Genomic DNA, 15237 nt, shown 5'->3' with positions numbered 1-15237 from the left:
GGGAAGAAAAATAATACTTGAATGGATAAAACTGCAGCCTTATAATTTCGTGAGGTACTGCTTAATTTTAATGTACATCTGAAGTATAACAATGACTAACCTATTTAAATAGCTCATCTGTAAATATAGAAATCTTTAGAAGGAAATTGTATGCCTCAAGGCAAAAACTGATTTCTAGTGAGAATCAGTAAAGAATGCAGAAAGGCAAAGAAAGCAAGAAAGAAGAGTATATAGTTAGAAAAAAATGTGATACCCAGAATGTCTGGATTCTGCACCTGATATAACTTAGACTTCATAGAACATTTAACTGAAAAATTCCTAATAAATCACATTTGTACTTAAAGAAAGTAATAATACATCATGTTGTATGAATCTGTTCTGAAATGGGATACGAGGCTTTTAACAGACCAATAGCTTGGTATCTGTAGGGGTTGAGGGGAGATTACATTGATATGGAAATAAAAGGGTAATACTAAATGTCTGAAAGTTTCTTTCCTCAGTGGGAAATACCACCAAAAATTCTTTTTGACCTCTTTTCCAGCCTCAAGAGACTTCAGTTCTTCCTACACTTTGGCATAACTGTCTTGAACTAAGTAATACCAATGGAAAATATGTCCTTTCCACATATTTCCAATGTCTATCAGTCTTGAAGTATTCTTCCATTATTCTGATGAGAAACTGTACTTAGATTAATACAGAAGAAAGCCTGGTTAGGCTTCCAGTATTATTATGGACTGAAAGAAGCATAAGGAAAAAAATCTGTAGCCAAAAGACAGTTGCTGAGCTTTCTTTCACTGCAGTAATTTTCCATCTGATTTCTAATTTATTGTTTGTTTCTTAGAATTTTGAATTTGTTCTGTTGGGTTTCAGCAAAACTTAAAACTAAAATTAGTTTTATTTTGTTTCTGTTTACATAATCTGTACTGGCTTTATCATACTCAAAGACAATATTGGAAGACAGTTCTAATTGTTGTAGATTTAATTGCATTTTTTGAGACTCCTGATTTACTGATCTTTGATATCTTCAGATAACTGAACAGTTACCTTAGGGTAACTATTTCTCTGAGGATTAAAAGTTATTTTATTTCTTTCAAGGTACTTTGCTTTAAGTGCTACATCAACTTCCATGCATATTTTCGTGTTTTACTATTGTAGTATAAAAGGTTACATTTTCCTTTTTGAAGATAAGAAAATACTGTCACTGGGTACTTGGATGCTTTTATAAAAACAATACTGATCTCTAAACAACAGTACCTGTACTTTCTGTCAGACTGAAATAATTTTGTGAGGTTCTGGTATGACATTACTTGGAATTTATGTAAAGCACAGTGTTGAAAAGTGCACATTTTGACTGAAAGTTCCTGTCAGTATGCTCTAATATTGACTCAGAATCCTCAAAGCCCATTTTGGAGGCTTTCTTTGGAAACCCATCATAGCCTTGGTATTTTTTACCATGTCGGATCTGTGTACAGAAGATCGAACTTACATGAAATGACTTACCAGTCACTAGCTAGCTAATGACACCGTAGCAGCGATTTTATTTTACTGCCAGACCAAGTCAGTGGTTTGCAGGTAAAGGCCAAAGGAACTGTGCTTAATCATCCACTTTTTAATAATGTGAATGTTTTCATAGCCTGGAAGAGCCATGCTAATTCTGAAGGTATTTTAATAAAAACAATCTGAAAACACTTTTACAGGAAGGATTGAGAAGAAATTTTAGTTACAATGAGAGTCTTTTAAAGACTGGTTAGTACAGCTGTGAGTGTAATCTAAGGTCAGAAACCTGAAAATTGCTGGGTTTAGTGATGAGTAAGTGGCTTTCTTTTCTTTCCCTATTAGAAAATGGTCGGCTGTGGAACTCTATTGTGAAGACCTCAGAAGAAATATCAATTTTTCCAGTCAGCTTTTCATAATGTGAATATAATTTGAGCTTTCCCAAATGGGCAGCTAAACAATGAACAAGCAGAAAAACCCATTTTGGACTGTATTTCTGAACCAGGCTTCACCTTCTGTCTTGGGAACTTATTAAAGGATTACAGCTGAAAAAGACGAGAGAAAGAAAACCTTGAACAGGAAACTTATCCTACCATGAGAATTACAAGTACATCTTGTATCTGCCCAGTCCTAGTTTGTCTCTGTTTCGTGCAGAGGTGTTATGGAGCTGCTCACCATGGCTCCATCAAGGTGACCAGAAATCAAACCAAACATGTAGAAGGCGAAACAGAAGTGCATCATCGTCCCAAGCGTGGATGGGTGTGGAATCAGTTCTTTGTTTTAGAAGAACACATGGGACCAGATCCTCAGTATGTAGGAAAGGTAAGGTCATTGTCTTTTTGGTTTTGATTGTGTTTCTCCCATCCCCTGAAATGTGGCACTGATAGAGGAAAACCAGGTATCTCCTTAGATGGCACCTCCTTTTTTTAGAGGAGGACACCTCTTGGATTGTTACAGATATGCACAGTGAACTTGCCAGTTGTCTATGTATACTTTCTGTGTTTATTACAGAGGAAAAGGATAAATAAGAGTAAACAGGATGAAGATATTAAAATATGAAAAAATAGCATTTCTTCTGAGCTCAGTTAAACATGGAGTGAGTGCAGCTGATCCTCTTATATCCAGTTCTAGAACCCCAAATGCACGGAGCTTAAATATGTCCCTGTTCAAGACTTTTCCAGACTATTTCAGAATAAGATCTAGTTCTACTTCAGGGAATATTATACAGTCTAGGCTCCATAGGGTATTCATTCCACTCTGAGGATAGGGTGGAAAAGGACTCCTCTACAGGGAAATCCTCTGTGACTTTCTTCATAAAACGAAGCAGAAGGTGTGTTGCTTGTTACAGTTCGTCAGAAGCCTGTGAGAACAAGCCCTGCATTTATGTTTTGACGTATACAGGGAGCTCAAGGCATAAAGCTCATACTGATGCAGTTGTAGGCTGGCCAGCTGAAGTCTGGTTTATCATGTGTAATGTTGTCTGTATAACTTGGGTTTTAAATCTGCATTAAAATAACACAAAACTGTATATATAGCTTTATTGCAAGATGTATGACAGATGGAGGTTCTCTCCCCCTGAATACTCTTTCAGCATTATGATAGAATTTTTTATTACGTAATCTAGATTAACCTTAATTTCCTTAATGAAAATGGAGGAAGACATTGAATATGAGGGGTGAAAAAAGTTGATTAATGGGGTTGAAGGCATGGAAAAGAAATTATTTCATTTTAGTTTGCCTTCAAGTTGGGAATCCTGAAAGTTATATCATAGAGTATGAAAAATATCCAAGGAAACCAGTAGCTTCTGAAATCACAGATGTCTAGTAGCAAGGGCTTTCAAATTTGAACAGTATCATCTGAACTAAAAATAGCAAGTGGAGCATCTGTACTTAAGATGCTGTTAACACAAAGACCAAAAAAAAAAAATTATTTACTTATGCCAACCTTAGTAAAATACCAACTATTTCAGCACACTGAAAACTGTTGGGATTTGTTCAGGAAATGTAAACTGAGGAAGGACCTTTCTAAATGGAGATAGTGGGTTGCATTGAAAGAGAAGCCTTTAAAATGGGTAAAGGGATGAGAAGGTATGCTTCCAGACATATCTTAGGCTGATTAACATTTTTATGAATTATTTTAGAATAGAAGAAACCTTTTACAAACTTCTTGATGATGCAGAGCTCTGCAGGAGAATCAAAACATTGTCTGGAAAGAGCTAGATAGCATGAATAAGATTTGGATATGGAGATACAGAATAAACCTCAGGACCACAATGTGATAAAGCTCTTACAGAACAATAACATGAATTTCTGTTATATACTACTGGTTTGTCAGGTGTAAGGGACAGAGGAAGAGAAAGATCTGGTCACCAGATCAGTTATTGCCTCTACTGTCATACCTTAGAGAAGGTAAATATGATACTAAGCTGCAAAAGCTGAGACCATCAGAACAAAGTGGTATTGAAGCCACTGTGAAAAATAATGTTAACCTGTTTACTGCTCTGATTACTTTTGGCCAAGAGAAATATTTTTTTATATGAAGCTATACAGAGAAAATTGAATCCTATGGTTGGGGTGGTGGTGGAGAATAAAATATGTTTGTTTAATTACTCCCACAAATAATAGGGGAGAGCGTGTATTATTCTATAACTATGTATCAGAAGAAAGCACAAGAGAAAGAAAAGCGCTATTTAAGTTGATTCAGCTTTTACTTGAAAAAATAGGTTTTGGTAGCCATGAGTTAATTTAGGATGGCAATAAGAAAATAAATGAGATCTTGAAAGAATCTTCTGATAGGAAGAATGGAAACAAAATGCTGAAGGGGTTTCAAGCATGCTTGTCTTTATGAAAGCATTTATAGATGTGATTACATGCAAGAACAGAGGCCTGGATTCAGTGAGCTAAAGGATGGTCCTTTCAATTTTATGTTCCTATGATAACATTATATATTTTATTTCATCCTCTGACCACTGTATTAATGCAACAGTTACAGAGATCAATGAATAGGATTTCTTTTAATCCTTCGTGGTCAGAATGTGACTACATGCCTTGTTTGAGGACATTTCTTCCTCTGTACTTACTAGTTTCTCTCCCCTTTTCCTCAGAGAATTCCCTGTGGTATTCATCATTTTCTACTCTGGGTACTTCACATTAGTAAGCTCATCTTTGCAGAAGCTTTGTGAGACTTAAAAGCGTCTGTATTCTATTTACTTTTTTTTTTTTTTTTTTAATGGTTCTGGTGACCTGGTTTACTGCAAAGATCAATCATATTAGCTCAGGCATATATTTTTAATTCAGAAAAAAAAGAAAGTCTGCCTGAGACTGACATAATATTAGTAATTAGCAAAATTTCAGTATTGCTCATTGTGCACGAGTTCCTTTTTAGTTTGAAAAAAACAGATGTTTTACTGATGTTGTGTTTAATTGTACACATCTTATCAAGGTCTCATTCTACGTGCCTTTAATTTGACAAGATGTTTTCATGCAAAGCACCTCAATTTATGAAGGCAGGCTATGTGAACGTGCCCTTTAATTCCAGGCTTCTGTTTGGTGGCAGCACACTATCAATTCTGTCAATTATTAATTCTGTGGACTACTCTGCTTCACTGGTGAGAGTTTTGCCATTTGAGATCTGTCCTTTCACATTTTTCACACCCAATTTGGGAGTAACATCACAGAGGCAGAGTCATTATGTACAATGCTGTTATAATGATTACAGTCATTGTCATGGAAATGCACACTGAGGACAATAGGGTAGGCCTGCAATGAAAATGGTAAGGTTTCTCATTCTTATCGTGAAATGACTGTCAAGAGGATGGATTAATATACTGCCATCATCTGTTATACAGCAAGTGTTAGGACAACAAGTCATCATTACATTTTAATATCAAGCATATCCCCATTCCTCAGTCATTTCTTTTCTTTAAAATATGTCATTTTGGAGAGTGGAAATCTGTAAAAAATTAAGCCATACTCAGAGGGTTTTTATAGGAACATGGCAAAACATAGGTCTTGAAAAAATGAGGTTGTGATACAAATGAAAAATTATCCTTTTGTAGGTGTTAAGTATTTTCTGTGGTTTGGGGATTACTGAACCGGTTCCCTCTGTTGCACTTGGAGTAAGTCTTAAATGTTTCACGGTATGTGTTCCTAAATAAAGAGCTCCAAAACCAGTTTTGTATGAAAAAAAAAAGAAGGTATTTTTAAAGAATTTCAAACTGCAGTCACTTCTTTTTCTAAAATGAATTATTTGGGGAGGGTTTCTTGAAAACTTCCCAATGATAGGTAGTATCTGATAATGTTAGTTCTTACAGACCACTCATCTGTGGGTGCAAGTATTTATGTGTGTGTGTGCGTGCAGTAGAGAAACTGGAAATTTGATTAAATGGGAACAAACATCCTTGTCTCAGATAAGCAGCTTGAATCCAGATAACTGATCTTTCATCTATATAAGACTTTTTGTCTTTTGCATCTCTCTGTTGAAAACTATTCTAATGAACACATAGCTGTGAGCACTGAAAAGGGCAGGGCTAGTAAATGCACCTTGGCCTCGTGAGGAGTTGGGTACAGACTGTACCAGCTCAGAGCAATGCTCATTCTCCTGAGGAAATGTGGAAAAAATGGTGCTGTAGGGCTGCAAGCTGTAACACTTCTCAGTTGCTATGGCTGATATAGTTTGCATTTCTCTCGCATTTTCTGCATGCTTCGAGTTTATATAATGTCAAGGTATGGAAAACAAGTAACACAAAATAATTTTAGGAAAGAAGAGAAACAGAGTACATGTTTCAGTCCATAATATTGTTCATTTTGAACCTTCATGCCTCTGTCTCCAGCAGATCCGCTCCTTCTGACATTTTTTAAAAGTGAGTTGTACTAGAATCAGGTCATAACTACATATTCACTGTCCTTTATACTTTGGAGAGAGAAGTAAATGTGCAGTGGTAAAGGGAAGATCAGTGCGGGTTTGAGGGTGAGTGAGTCATCCTATTAGAGGAAATAGCAGAGGAATATAATGAACAAGACTGACACTTGATTTCTCTGTGGACACTTTGGATTTCTGAAATACTGAACATATACCTCTTAATGCACTTCAGATGCCCTCCGAAGGATACATAGGAATGGCTTTTCAGGCATTCAACTTTGTAGTTTTTTTCAGCTGCATTTTTCTTCACAAATTAAGGGGGTAAGGAGAGTGACACTTAGTTATTACATTTTTACCTATAATTAAAAAAACATTTTCAGATTTGTGTTGATGGGGGAGATAAGGAAGTATGGAACAGTTCTAAATGAATGTGAATACAGGAAAGCGAAGAGGAAAGTACCAGCTTTTAAAATGTCCTGAAATGATTGTACTGAAATTTGGATTAGGAAAGAAATCCCAGGTGTTATACTGGATTTTCAAGGTAGCAATTCTATTAATTTTTTATTTTACTCTTGAAAACAGAAATACAGCATAAAAGATGTGTCATTCAAAATTCTTTTCCAAAGTAATACAGTGACATGTCATTGCAATAAGTGAGTTCTAATACAGAAGAGTGAATCTAATCTTTCCTGATCATATCAAGACAATTTCATATCTCAGATTTAATGACAGTAAGGGGAAAATATGTATACTTCAGAATAAGTCCTAAGGAAGAAACAAAACTGGTTTTACAATTAAAATGTTCATATTCAATGTTAGAAGTTCACATAAAATAAAGCATATCAGATGTTTCAGCATTTTGAACATAAGCAAACACTTCCAAAATTTATTCTGATAAAAAGGTGTTTTTCTTTTGTGATAAAGAAAATGGAAAGTGTAGATGTTATAGTCTAAAGATTTTGCACATGGGTTATTAGTCATTTTCATGTCTTTGTAAAAAGATGTGCAAGTGGCATAATCAGCATCTAGAATATCGTGCATCTCATTTTCTACCTTTTAGGTTGCTAGTTGCACAAAAAATATACTTAGATGAAATAATTTTCCTCTGTAGCTAGTGAAAAAGTGTTTGCAATAACAACTTCAATATGCAAGCACAGATTTTTTCTGTTCTTTTATGGACTTTGGTTGCTTCTTTAAAATTTTATACTGTATTAGACCTATGTAGAAAGTAAAGTAAAAAGAAAAGGTGAGGGATTTTGGCTCAGCAAGCTTCAAAATCACATATTTCATGTGTCTAGGGTAAAAGAGATTAACTTTTTAATTCTTCCAGGGCTCCTAGAAACGGGGAAGACCAACATTGAGTGAATACACATAACATTTCAGCAAAGATTTTGGCTTCACAGTTTTTAATTCCATTTAAGACAGATATCTCCAGCTTCTTCCAAAGAACCTTTCAGGAAATCCATGAAATACTGAGATTATAGATGTTTGCACAGAAAAAGTAGAGATTTGTATTTTTAAAAGGTCTCTTTCAATTAAAAAAACCCCACAAACTTCCCTGTTGCAGTTTCTCCATAGGTTACTAATCTCAGATTTTATAGTACTTTCAGTTTACTTTGGTGTTTATGGTTTTCTGCTCTCTGATTACTGAAAATCATCGTCTTCCCTGTTACAGCATTTTCATTGTGTTAGGCCACTAACCTCAGACTTTACAGTATTTTTATCTATTTTGATCTTTATGCTTTTCTGCTCTCAGGTCCTAATTCTTGTCACCCTTACTGTTTGTAAATAACATTTTGATTCAGTGCCATTGAAGTTGATGGAAACCCAACACTGATCATATAGGACAGTGCCTATTTATTCTCCTGTCTGCCTCCCACTTGTTCAGGGAGCAGCTTTACCAAGAAACAAAGGAAATGTGCCCTCTCCGTCTTAACTTCTGTTATCAAATCTGAGGTCGGTATTGAGCAACATTATAAGTCCTGTATCACGTTAGCCATCTCATTTTCTACTGTTTTTTTAAAAAAGCTAATTCAGAATTGTTGACAACCCAAAATCTTTTCAAAATAAAAGTGCACACATATGTACTTGATTCTTTTTGAGTTCAGTTGGCATAACCTCCTTTGCCACGTCCATGCTGATAGCAACCCTATCCTTATTCAACAACTGTTACTTGGTTTCTTTGGGGAGACTGAGGGCACATTACTCAAATTCTACAAATCATAGAATGCTGTGGACCTTTAGGTTTTATTTATTATTTTAAAGCCGGAATCTCTTAACATTCAAAGATTATTTAGGGGAATATCAAACTCAAGGGAAGAGGGTGCTTTCATCAGCCTGATTGGTCTGACTTTCTTCCAGCATGTTCAGCTGTATCTGATGTTTCCTGAATCACAGTACTTGCATTGCAGCCCTTCAACAGTAAATGTCTATATACAGACTGACAAGGGCATTTTGATTTGACAGACCAACAAAACAAACATGAAAGCATGAACATTGAAATTCAGTCCTAGTCCAAAAACATAGGATAAAGTTTAACTTCATTTAAATCAATGTGGAATTACACCAGGAAGAAACTTGGTCTTCCACATCAAAACAGAAATGTTAAATCTAATATGTCAAAGTAATAACTGCTTTTCTGTGAGGAAGGTTTATACAGTCTGTCAGTTCGATATGGCTAAACATCAGGTTGCTATGTGGAGGCTGTTATTTCAATTAATGTTTCAAAATAATTTTGTCAGTGATCTAATCTTCTCTGCGATTCTTGTGGACCGAATAAGTCTGTACAAAAACCTGACCCCTTCTTTTGTTATTCTTTACTTTTTACCCTTTCATGGTTTTGACACACCCACAGCTGAAGTTCTGTGGCTTTTACATGTTCTTTACACTGAACCACTATACTCATGAAACCAATGTCTTTTAGGTGGAACTGACATTTCTCACTTAAATGTTTCAACAGTATTTTTTCGGGGAAAAAAACAGCCTTGTTCCTGCCTAAGCTATTTACGTTATTCATTTATTAAATTATATTGTTTAACACTGGGGCAGAAGCTCGGCATTGCTGAAGTTCACTGTTGTTTTCAGGGTGGCTGCTTCTTTGTATGTTAGTAGTTTTTTTTGTTGCTGACCAACTGAAAACTATACTTTTGCATAACAAACAAGATTTTTTTTGACTAGAAGGTCAGTGAAGACAAGAAAGGCTATGCCACTGGCAAAAATTAATATCACCTGTCTTAGTGGTGGTGAGGAATATGATGTTTATATGTAAAACATCTACAGTTATCTGTTAATTAAATTACTGAAGAGGTTCAAGGGAAAAGAACTGAGAGAATGTTATTGATTTCTCATGTTTATGTAAAATGACCTTGCTAATCTTAACTCTAATAATACTGGTTCTTGACACAGAGCCTCAGTGATGTTACTGTATTGACATTCTGTAACAACTCAAGAATTTCTACAGATTATCAAGTTCTTTCTTCACATTATGTTTCTGAAATGTTAAAAATTAGGAAATACCTGCAGTGTGGACAGTCTTAATTTTGTGGCCCACACAGACTTTGTGCATGTCAAAAATCATAGAGGGATACAGGTGTAGGATAGTATGAGTTTAAATTCACCTTATGAAGAAATTAATCCTTTACAGCTGTGGTGTATCCTAAAGATTTTTGACAGACCCCTTTTGCTTTTAAAATGAGATGTCAGTGTTACATGCAGTCAAATGAAGTTGAGTAACTTTGGGTTAGAAGATGAAGTAACTGAGTTTGTGTCCGAAGTGAATACTAGATAGGTATTTTAAATTGTGCTTCTGTACAATATTTAGGCTATTTTGCAATGTAAGGTACCTATTACTTGTTTGTATTAAAGAATAAATGAAAAATGTCTGAAAGGAAGGAATACCATGATTACCCAAAACCACAGGTACGTGGAGTGTGGTCACTGACAAACTTCTGAGAATTCTTCTCCTGCTGTTGTTTGGTTTCCCTTGCAAATTTTCTGGTCTTTATTAATACACTGTTTCCTTTAGTCAGGACACTTAGAGTGATGTTAGATTATAACAGACTTCTTAATCTTTTTTTTTTTTTTTCCTTCACATTGCTTGTAGGTAATGATGATCCCCTGTGACCCTCAAGCTTCTGTCAGTTTTGGCTGGTATGGTCTATGGCTCCAAAAGGCACAGGCACCAGGGGCACTCATGAAGGGGTGTGTGCCCAAACACACGTGTATTGGTACACACCAACTACACACACATAGAGGCTTCATTGAATGGGCATTGCTTCTAATACAGTTCATGTTTCCTTAGATAAATGTAGTTTGGTATCAAACTCAGAATTAATTCATTGATTCCTCCACTTGAGTGACTGCCATGACGTTTCTGGAAGCCAGATATTTTGTTGGTTTATTACTACTTTTCCTAGTTTTCATAAGGACCTTTACAAAACATAGCAATTTGTGGCCCTTTTCTGGAGCTGTTTTGAAGTGAGGGCAGGTTCTCTTACTGCGGTGTTACTTCCAGTTGGTGGAAAATAGATGACCCAGGACTTATTCTCTATGGACCCGTAAATGGAATTTGACAATATTATAAAAGGTCCTCATCTCCTTACTATGAATCACATTGTGTACAGCAGGAAGGTAAGTGCATCAGGGTGCAGGTGCCCCTGCGCGGCGGCAGGGCGGGCTGTGCGGGCGGCCTGTTCCAGGCGGCTCCAAGGGCCCCAGCGCAGGGCACAGCTGAGCCCCTCAGCCCCGGGCGGGCGCCTCGGGGAAAGCCTGGGTAAGGAAGGGCAAAGCGCTGCCCGGCAGCCAGGCCCGAGGGAAACGGGGGCAGAAACAGCCCTGCGAGCCCCCTGCCAGGGGAGAGCGGCAGGAGGGCAGGAGGGGCTCCAGGCGCCCCGGCAGAGAGGCCCCTGCGGCCCCGGCAGAGGCCCCGCTGGGGCGGGGGTTTCCCTGCAGCCCCGGCAGAGGCCCCGGCCTGGAGCGGGGAGAAGCCTCAGGAGGAAGGAGCGGCCGGAGGAGCTGGCACGGACTGCCCGCGGCCCCCCAGCCCCCAGCCCCTACACCCCTTGGGGAGAGGTAGAGGAGTCAGGAATGATGGAGTGAAGGCGAGCCTGAGGAAAGGGGAGATGGGTATAGTAGAAGGTGGGGGGGGTGTTTGTCTTTCTTTGTATCTCAGCATCCAAATCTGTTTTAACTGGCAAGAAGTTAAATTTTCCCCAAGTTGAGTCTGTTTTGCCCATGATGATATCTGATAAATGGTCTCCCTGTCTTTATGACGCACAAACTCTTTTTCGTCTCTTATTTTCTGATCATGTCCTGTTGAGGAGGAGTAGTGAGAGAGCAGCCTGGTGGGCATCTGACAGCCAGGCAAGGTCAGCCCACCATGAAGTTGGTGTGATACAACTTTCCTTCTCTGTAATTGCACTTTTGACTTATGCCGTACTCTGTATGCATAGAATCTGTCCATCATTATGTCAAAATTATGTAAAATTCAAAGAATACTCAGTTTCTGTATAAAAAAAAAAAAACACCGCAAAAGTTGATGTGGGTCAATTACATTTTTAAAATGTGGTAATGAGGAAATAAAGATCACTCTGCATCCTTTCATATTAATCTTGAATTTGGTAACTTCATTTTTGAGGACATTTACTATCTAATCTTAATAAGTGATGAAGTTGAAGATATGCTGACAAACTCAAGCATGAATTAGCATGTCAATTACTTCTCAAGTACTTTCTCAACCTTAAGAGAGGCTCCTATTCAAGTTCAGTTGCCTGTAACTTTTCTTGTCCACATGCCTTGTCTTTTTGAAGATTCTGCTGCATCGTTTGGCTATTCAGTATATTTATGAACTCATTTGAGATGTATTTATAAAAGGAAATGTTAGCAGACTTCTACTTAGCTTCTTTATACAATGACAGGATCACTTCTGTTGAATGATTGAAACTCTATATTAAATAATCCTATTTACTCTGTAACAAATTACAAAGATTTAAAAAACTGCAGGAAGATTAACATGGTAATTAGGCAAATAGAATGCACATCACCACAGTTGGGTATTTTCTCATTGTTTCCATCTAGAAGTATGTGACAAGTGAAACCATGCAGAACATGCTTTAGCAGGGAGAGATCAAGAGGTAAAGGTGGCTATAAAAGAATAGGGATTTCAGGTCTAGCAATTTATAATTTAATCTCAAAATGGCTGGAAAAAAGGTGAGTATGAGCCTGCAATATACTTAGGCTCTTAGTGGAGTTTGCAGAGGGTTAGTTTCATGGTGTTGTCTGTACAGAACTAAAGTTAATTGCTCATATTGATTTTGAATGTATTGTCTTCTCAGCAATTGTTCCTTTACCTTATTAGATAGTTTGCCCACATGTCATCTTTCAGTTGTATCAGAATTATGTCTAACGCTCAAATTCTAGTTGTTTGTGTTCTAGAACACATGCACATTTTAAAATTACAATAACAATTTGTCAGGCAATAAGTAAAGCAGGAGATCTAATTTTTAAATTTAAAATTTCTCCATTGTTTCTAACCATGTAACACATAATCTGTGAAACTGAAATCACAGTGGTGAATTTTCCAATTAATCACCTTTGTAAATATTTAATTTCTAAAATACACAACGTTGTGTTCGTTTTTTGGTTTTGTTTTGTTTTGGGTTTTTTAGTGGAAAACACCAGCCTGTAAAACATGAAAGAACTATTTCAGATTTTCTTCTATATTTTTTTTTCTGTTTATCAGGTTAGTTCTTGTTCATTCTTGACAAGCAGTTAGTTTTAATTTAAATAATTATTCCCATAGGTTTATCAGCTGCAATTTAACATATTTTAAACAACAGTGAAAAGAACACAGACACCTTTGTTTGGAAAGAAAGTGCAGAAGTGATGTCTTTGTGTTCCTATAATCTTGGGTCCGTTTGCTAAAGAGTCTGTTCTCTCCAGAATTTAGATGAGGTTTTCTAAAAGTTAGGTTACCTATACAGAGCTGTTCAAGGTAGGAGATAGGACAGTTACAAAGATGTCTCTCTGTAGAAAGGTATTATTAAAGGACTTGGGGAATAAGCTCAGCAGAAGAGCTTGTTCTAAGTCTATTACTCAAGAGTAGTGTAGCTGCCCTATATGTTGAATATTTGTATTAAATCTTAATCTTTTCCTCTTACAATAGTTTGAAATTTTCCATTAGGTTACAAACAAACAAAAAGCCCAGTCATCAGGGGTAATTGTATTCATAAATTTACACTTGGGATTTACCTTGGGTTTACTGTATTAATTAATTTGTGTGGCATGGAGTATTGAAGTGCCCTTGTCTGTTTTGTTGTCAGGTATGTGTCAGTTATTTGTGCATTTAACTGTGGCCAAAACATATTGGTTTGGTTTGTTATCTTCCAGTGAATTAGCATACTCAATACTTATGGTATCAGTATAAATAATACAGCTTTTCAAAGTGTTGTATAAAAGACATACCAATAATTACAGTTCTGCTGCAGAGATCTTTTCATATCAGTCAAAGGAGATAACTGAGCCATTCTCGTGATAATGTGTTGATAATAGAAGGGATGCTATCCACAAACAGAAGCCTTCCTTTAAACTAGGAGAGCCTCTTTAGGAAGAGGTTTCTGTGTATGTTTACAAAACAAATAGAAATGCTTATAGTTAATATAAATACAGTCTATTTTGGAATGCATGGTACATTTTTAATAAGTTTTTTGACATATTTGTATTGCTATATTTATTTTACTACTTAATATTAATTATACATTTTAATTGTAAAAATCAACAGTTTCTTAAAGAGGTATAATTTTGGACTTAGTAAAGTATTATAGCAGCAGTGTTTGAACACCCTTGATATATGAATACTTTCTGTTTGAAAGCCTTGAGTCAAATAATGACAACTTAACTATTTCAATAAATAAAAAAGCATCTATATAAATGTTTCAGATGTAATATTAAAACTACAAGAATATCGTCATTACCCTGCTAGCTAGAATAACAAAGTTGCTGATGACATGTTGAGGGTGTTCAGATAGCTTCTAAACACAGGAAACATGCAGCAGAAATGGGGGACTTCACTTACTCCCTAGAAGACAGGATAAATTTTACATTGAGGTTGAACTCTAATATCAAAAGGGTCTAACCATAATAAATAACCACTTAATAAATTATATAGCCATCAGATCTCCAAAAGAAGAACTAAAGCTAAATGTGGTTTTAAGTAATGCTTAAAACAAATGCAAAGCACCTGCCAGAAAGATGTGAAGGACTAAGGGAAGTTGGAATGACTAAATGGCATCGGAGAGAGGGAAAGTAGGGAGTTTTTCAAAAAAGTGTGGTTGTTTCCAAATGAGAGAAATAGAAAAAGACTGAAAAATCTTTCATGTTAATGATAAAGCACAATAACCCATCAAAGAAAGTTTGAAGAAAACTTTCAGTAGTAAAAAAAATAATCTTTAGAAACATCAGAATGAGAAAGCCTACCAGAGACTTGTGCCAAAAGACAAGGGGTATAAAAGGTATAAAGAGAGCAAAACAAGACAGGAAAGCTAAAATAACTTATAAAATCTCTTCACCATGTGAGATCTTGGGGAGCATGGCACAGTTACTTTATGAGGAATTCATCAAACGAAGAGTCTCAAACTGAGGAACTCTAGAAGAGGCTATGGGACAAACCAGCAAAGGAACAATAATTAATCATATGTATCTGGTGCAGTAATCCCAGAAGAAATACCTAACCCAATAATTTTTGTATATTAATATCTAAAACTGCTTTGTATCTGAGGTCCAAAGTGTGCAGTAATATCAATATCGCAAAGAAGCAAACTAAAAACAACTAAACAAAAACAAAACAAAACAAAAAAAAACCAAACAAAAAACCCAAAACCTAAAAGG

At 36.2% G+C, this 15237-nt stretch overlaps 1 protein-coding gene across 3 annotated transcripts in view; it reads left to right on the top strand.

Annotated features, from left to right (window-relative positions):
* The window catches only part of CDH18 (cadherin 18), a 582223-nt gene that overhangs the window by 378393 nt on the left and 188593 nt on the right, over nucleotides 1-15237 (top strand). For 2 of the 3 annotated variants that reach the window (XM_074899541.1, XM_074899542.1), the window contains exon 6: nucleotides 1840-2316. In XM_074899541.1, coding sequence (XP_074755642.1) covers nucleotides 2089-2316 — 228 coding nt within the window. In that variant the 5' untranslated portion in view covers nucleotides 1840-2088. Of the gene's footprint in view, nucleotides 1-1839; nucleotides 2317-15237 lie in introns of those variants that run through there. The other variant, XM_074899544.1, reaches the window with a different exon arrangement.

Source organism: Athene noctua, chromosome 2 (genome assembly GCF_965140245.1).
Source record: "Athene noctua chromosome 2, bAthNoc1.hap1.1, whole genome shotgun sequence".
Taxonomy (NCBI): Eukaryota; Metazoa; Chordata; class Aves; order Strigiformes; family Strigidae; genus Athene; species Athene noctua.
Note: the sequence above shows the minus strand (reverse complement) of the source record. Positions and strands in the feature narration are given on the sequence as shown.